The 6,170-nt window shown below is 39.5% G+C and overlaps 1 protein-coding gene across 1 annotated transcript; it reads right to left on the reverse strand.

Moving 5' to 3' along the window:
* Positions 1-1,170: 1,170 nt before the first annotated feature.
* LOC139115241 (aqualysin-1-like) lies at positions 1,171-5,108 on the reverse strand. The gene is made up of 10 exons (XM_070677215.1): positions 5,005-5,108; positions 4,685-4,810; positions 4,305-4,445; positions 3,851-3,974; positions 3,482-3,588; positions 3,216-3,357; positions 2,797-2,981; positions 2,260-2,431; positions 1,671-1,802; positions 1,171-1,306 (listed from the first exon to the last, which is right to left on the reverse strand). The coding sequence occupies exons 2-10, from the start codon at positions 4,799-4,801 to the stop codon at positions 1,299-1,301; spliced, it is 1,128 nt and encodes a 375-aa protein (XP_070533316.1). The 5' UTR covers positions 4,802-4,810; positions 5,005-5,108; the 3' UTR covers positions 1,171-1,298.
* Positions 5,109-6,170: the final 1,062 nt, after the last annotated feature.

A 6,170-nucleotide genomic window follows, 5' to 3' on the forward strand; every position in this document is an offset into this window, starting at 1 on the left:
CTAATCCTATCAAAATATCTGTCATGAGTTTTGCATTGTTTTATGATTATGTATATGTACTTTGTTTGGTTGTTTAATATCTCAATAAGATATCCCTTGAGTTCACATTTTACAGGTATACAGTCACTTGTAATCTAAATATGCCCATATATGGTAAAAGGGACGTTCCTTGCTATTCAAAATGCCCATGTGGGGTGCTGTTTTTAAAAAACGCCCACCCGCTTAAAATTGGTTAGATTTTCTCTTTACATGGTAACTGTGGCAAAATTGGAACAGGTGACAGTATACCTTTAAGAGTATTTTTACGGACTGGTTCAGGTGAAATCTTGACATTCCAGCATTACTTTTTGAATAAAAATTACCAAATCGCCCACCTGCTCTGCTGTATACGAGACTTTGGATCATTGGAAACACTTCTTAACTTTTCAGAAGATCACAAAAAGTCGTTTGACAGATGGCGGTAACGGCCACATCCTCCTCATGTATAAATCAGCGCTTGTCTGAGGGTGCCTTTCTCTACTTGGAGTAAAGATACAAACATACCCCCTAGGCTAACGTTGAATTGCATCACTACCTGTGCCTAGTATCCTTCATTCTTGCCCTGTAAGTTTCTAAGTTCAAGTATTTTTGCTATTTTATTCAATGCCAGCATAAGCGACCACAAAAACCATAGCTTCTTTAACAATAGAGTGCATTCACTTGTGGTATTGCCTCGTTTCATGGTTTCACTTTATTACACACAAATTTAATTAAAAACAGCCAGTGACTGTAACTTTGATCAATTTTCACTACTATAGTATTTTTTTAAGTCAAATTCAATTTCTTGTCGTACCTTTTAAGGCACATTGAGGTATACAGTGTTTAACTAGTCAACTTAGCCTGTACATGACTGTCTAGACTGCCTTGCTGACAAGTGAATTCTGGCCAGGGTTGGAATTCAAATGTAACCAATTTCACACGTATATGCGCTTGTAGACAAGCAAAATAGTGGTTGTGGGTATAAAGATGTGAAAAACTGAAAGGCAGCCTCACAAACAGAGTCACAAAAGCGGACATGTTTTCTCTTTGCGAATTGGGGTGGGGGCTGGATTTCGGTTAATTTTTGGCTAAATTTAAGTGACTATACACCATGCTTTGATCCAACACAAACAAAGAAGATGCTGGGAAATATTTGACGTTCTATTCAGAATTTTATTCTACAATTAATAATCGATACAGGTACACATGGGAAATTTCTAAATGGAATTCGTTGTTCATGGGCTTTGGTGACATCGGAGTTCATCAGGCTGTAACCTGTCCTAGTTTCCTGTTGAATGGAAGTGAAAGAATTTAAATAATTTGTACAATACACACTTTTTTCACATCGAATAAGATACATGTTTCAAAAAAGCAACAACTCGGTCCATAAGAAAAACCGTACTTAGGTAAATTTCTACAGCGACTGTTGAACCGTACGGTACCAAAAGCTCGTAAATTGTACTCTAACGGTATTTCTCTTAGATAATTAATAAACAGGTTCATGTACTTGAAATTCAATCTGCGAGAAGTAGCTACAATGGCAGAAACAAACTAATTCCGAAATTTGGATAATTTTAGTTTGAATAAAATCCCCTCCTCTAGAGTCACGGGGCAAATGCTCACACAAAGTTGAAGTTGATTATGTTATTTACCGATGTAAAGCATAGCGTTGACGGATCCCACTACATTGCTGATCTTATTCATTGAAGCAATGCTAAGAAGTTCAGTCTCAATTGCGTCTGGAGAGGCGTTTGGACTAGCTCCCTGCAAAACAGCGCAGGCACCTAAAATGGAAAAAATATTCTGAGGACATTACACCAGAAAGAGAGCTGAAGTCTTAAGTAAGTCTTCATCTTGTCACGAAAAGTTGTTGACTTCTTGGCTGAGGATTGTGTTGTTGAAACAATAGTAGCAAAGCAAGATAACAATCTCAGTTCACTCTTGGAGAAAAACATGGAGGGATATCAAACACGACAGACTGATGCGAATGCTTCTGCATTTTAGTAATTCACGACTTCTACAGTCAAATGATATCAAGCGGAGAGTATTGAGTTGTACGTGCCACATTTGTCAGTTTTTATTTATTTTACGTTTCTCTCTAGTATCATATTACAAGGGCAAATGGCTATATATAATATGCAGGGTATACTACTTTGGATTCAGATTCAAGTTCAAATAATGTGTCAGAGGTATTAAAGGGACTCTTTGACGCACAGATTTACAGATTGGGGTTTTCCTTACCAGCAACATGAGGACAGGCCATGGAGGTACCGCTGATGGTTCTTGTGGAGTCAGTACCAGTCCACCAACAACTGGTGATGGAAGTACCGGGAGCAAAGATGTCCAAACAGTCACCGTAGTTGGAGAAGGATGAACGTCTGTCGTTGATGTCAGTGGCACCGACTGTGATGGCCTGTGAACAGAGAGCAAGATTCGTGTTCCTTAGTTTCAAATACACATCAGATGTATAAGAATATGATGCATGAAGATACATAAAAATGCACATTTGCGCACATACCAACAAAATCTGACTGTCAAAGTGAAAGCCTCAGAAGACTGTGAGTCGTTTTTTTCCCGACAAATAAGGCAAGAAACCACCATTTCACATTAAAATTTGGTTAACATGATAATTTGTCGCACTGTTAACTGACCGTATTCTGAATCAAAATTGAATAGTACCGTATTAGGTAGGGGTGAGAATTTAAGTGATTAAGATTTTAAGAAATTATGTGACGAAAATGTTCAGGTTCGATTTATCTATTCATATCGAGCACTTACAGAGGCGGCTCTGGCGGGGGAGTAGTTGCAGGCATCGGAATTGTCGTTACCGGCGGCGACGACGACGACGAAACCGGCAGATTTGAGAGTGTTCACGGCACGGTCCATGGCAAGTGACGTTCCGCCACCAAGGGACATGGAGGCAACACCGGGCAAGCTACCACCAGCTGCAACATTGTCCATACCTGTGAAAATTCGCATGTTAGCATGGTCGTCAAAATTTTAAAGGGACAAGTTGCTGTGTACAGTTGCCCATTGTTCCAACATCTTCCAAGAAGTCAAACATCACAGACAACTTCTCATATATAGCGAAAGTAATGAAAAAAACTTAAAATAAATCATGCATGGAAATTAATGCATGACCTTGTCACTGATTGGCCTTAGTTTAAGTGTCAAAGTAATTGTTCAGGAAAACTAACCTGAAACGACACCACTTGTTGAGCCTGAACCAGTGCAGCCGAGAACACGGACGGCCCACAGGTTGGTGGATTTTGCGACACCCCAGGTTGCACCTCCAACTGTACCTGCGCAGTGAGAACCGTGTCCGTTGCAGTCGCTTCCCTACAATGGGAAAGAAACAGTTTGCATTACGGCATGGGAAATTTTATATCTTACAATCATGCCATAATTTACCCCTTAAACATCAAAGCAAACAATGTATATAAATAGAAGCGTGAGCACTTACGCCAGTGCCGACTTGATCGTCGAAGTACTTAGCTCTGCCGCCAAAATCGTTGTGGTCGTAGTTGATACCAGTGTCGATGACGTATACGTTGGTACCGGAGCCAGTGCCTGTGAATCGAGTACAACACGTGTAACGATGCGATTCAATTATGTGTTCATTATATACATCTACACAGTCTTATATGACCGACAGATTTCAAACGTAAACATTAGACTCTCCAAACTAAAAATGCAATGCCAAACGTTGTGTTTCTGATTATAAGCTGTGTTCAAAGCTCCCTGTATTCACGTTTAGCCATTTCGATTTGCTTAGCCATCAAAGTTGCGACCAAATTCACGAAAAGTACTTATTTTTGAAATGGCTACCTACCTCTTGGGGTGAAGGAATCATCCAATGGCAGATCAGCTTGGTCGACACGGTCAAGACCCCAGGTTTCAGCGGCTCTGTAGATTTGTTCCTCCTCAATGAATTCAACTTCTTCCAAAGTACGAAGCTTTTAAAAAGCACACACAAACGAACCGGTTAAAGAAAACATTTGAAAAGAAACAAAGGCGACAGTTCCTGTCTTCGCCACCTTCTAATTTCAGAGATTAGCAAAGTAGCGCGTTTTCAGTCTGAAGTTCGAAAGTAATCTAAATACACCGACTTGCTACTTCTTGACTAAATCTGCATTTTATGCCACCTATATCTTTCCTATACTCTAGAGTAAATTCTGCAATGCAGTGTTTCTTTCTGTCCTTCCAAGAGGATAAATACTATTTGAACATAAATACTGTTTTTACCCAAATCTTGTAAGTAGGTTCTGAATTAGGAAAGCACTCACCCAGTTGACGACAATTTCTGGCAATTCAGCGGCGAATCCGTTGAGGACCTTCTTGAATTGACGATGAACCAAACCGTTCAATCTCTTTGCTGTCAGGACAAGTTGCATTTGATCGATGACATTGGCTCTGTCGACATCAGCCTTAAAATTAAAATGATATTGGAATAAATATCCAAAATAATGCAGTTGTTTTTTAGGAATGGCGGCTCAGTCTTGTCATATGTTTGAAATTTAGAACAAGAATATGAATAAGTCTTTGTAGTAGACCAATATACACATTGCACAGTTCTTACTATCTCAGTTACAACCGAATATGGAAACTGTACATGTACTTCACTTTGGAAAAATGATTGAGAAACATGGTTTGAGCGTATACTCACATGAAGGCTGACGATGTAACTGTTGGGAATAACTGCGCCCTCCTTGGCTTTGTGCAGCGGGGCCAGATAGGCAGATGCGCAGGCGCAAAGAGCGAGAGCCAATACAAAGCGATACATGGTGATTTCCTGTGTAAGACAAAACCATGATGCACAAAGTTATGGAATTTTCCTCTTATACTGTCAGGTTATTACTAATCAAGTGTACATGTAATACAAGAAAATAAACTCGAACGAAAAAAGCAAATGTTTCATAAAGCACCAACTTGACATGAAGATGGATTGAGTTACACCAACCACAATTTTGAGAACGACAGTGTTACCTTGGAGTCTGGTCTGCGAAGTCTTCAACTCTTCTGTGTCGTTGAAAGCAGTGGCCGAACAGCTCGGATTGACCCATACTTATACCTTAACCAATCTTAATCCCTTCCGTTCATCCGGGTCCTCCATCGCCGCAAGATCAGATGCGCGATGTATTAATAGCTCTCAGCTGTTGTCAGCTCAGCTTTTCACATCCGTAAACTTCGGAGGTTGGGATCCTTTATGTAAATTAGTGTGACGATGTCAGGGTTTTGGGTGACTGATGAAAAAAAATATTCTCAACATGATGTGAAGGCCTACCTTGTGATGTTTGTGTAAAAACTGGCGTGGCAAAAAATAAACGTAATTTGACCAATTGGCAGGGGTTTCGACAAACGTGGTGAAGCTCTTGAACAGAATTCTGACCTTGTTACAGAAAATCGCATTAGCGTGGTGTACACAAGAATTCAAGATTGACTCATGGTTGCGTAGAACCTATGGATTGTTTTTCCCGCCTTTACTGCACAAGATTTGACAACCGTGACGTAGGCACGCTGTAAAATCATGAGCATTTTTTCAACGGTGAAGGAGAACACGCTACAGTTTGTGCGCACATTGACAGAGGGAAATTTTTTAACTGTTTTCAAGGAAACTTTAGTTCATTCTCTTTCACAATCAAGACTAAAAGTCAGAGTTTCACATCGTAGAAATGCAAAGTTTGTCATTAGAGAAACAAATGACGTATTCCCACTGTCAACTCGTTGAATGGATAGAGATTTTTCGACTCAAATCAAGATGGTGACAGCTTCATTTTATTCCACAGGCTTGACGATAACAATAAGTCCATACAGGCAACAAACACTTGCCTTCTTTCAAATTTCGAAACTTTGAGTGTCCGAAAAGAGGTCCCCAGGGCATATTCTATTCTTCTCGCTTTTCAAATTAATGTTTTACGAAAAACTGGGGATAAAATAAGGACTTGTATTTAATCACGGCATTTATCCGTGTGTGATATCATTGTGTAAGTAACCTTGACTATTGCATTGTATGGTGACTAGATTTTTTAGAAAGAATAGACATTTTTCGAAAGTTCTTATGAATATTCTTATCAAATCACCACTCAAACTATTATTCTGTATCCCTTATTTTAGACTTTTTACATGTTTCGTAGACATCAACGAAGAAGCTA

The sequence above is a fragment of the Ptychodera flava genome, chromosome 17, assembly GCF_041260155.1.
Source record: "Ptychodera flava strain L36383 chromosome 17, AS_Pfla_20210202, whole genome shotgun sequence".
In the NCBI taxonomy this organism is placed as follows: domain Eukaryota; kingdom Metazoa; phylum Hemichordata; class Enteropneusta; family Ptychoderidae; genus Ptychodera; species Ptychodera flava.

Excerpts from the sequence above, each read along its gene's own strand:
- LOC139115241 (XM_070677215.1), bottom strand. The coding sequence starts at position 4,801 with ATGTATCGCTTTGTATTGGCTCTCGCTCTTTGCGCCTGCGCATCTGCC. Across the intron at positions 4,446-4,684 it reads GTTACATCGTCAGCCTTCAT|GCTGATGTCGACAGAGCCAA; the intron begins GTGAGTATACGC and ends TTTAATTTTAAG. Across the intron at positions 2,432-2,796 it reads CCCCCGCCAGAGCCGCCTCT|GCCATCACAGTCGGTGCCAC; the intron begins GTAAGTGCTCGA and ends CTCTGTTCACAG.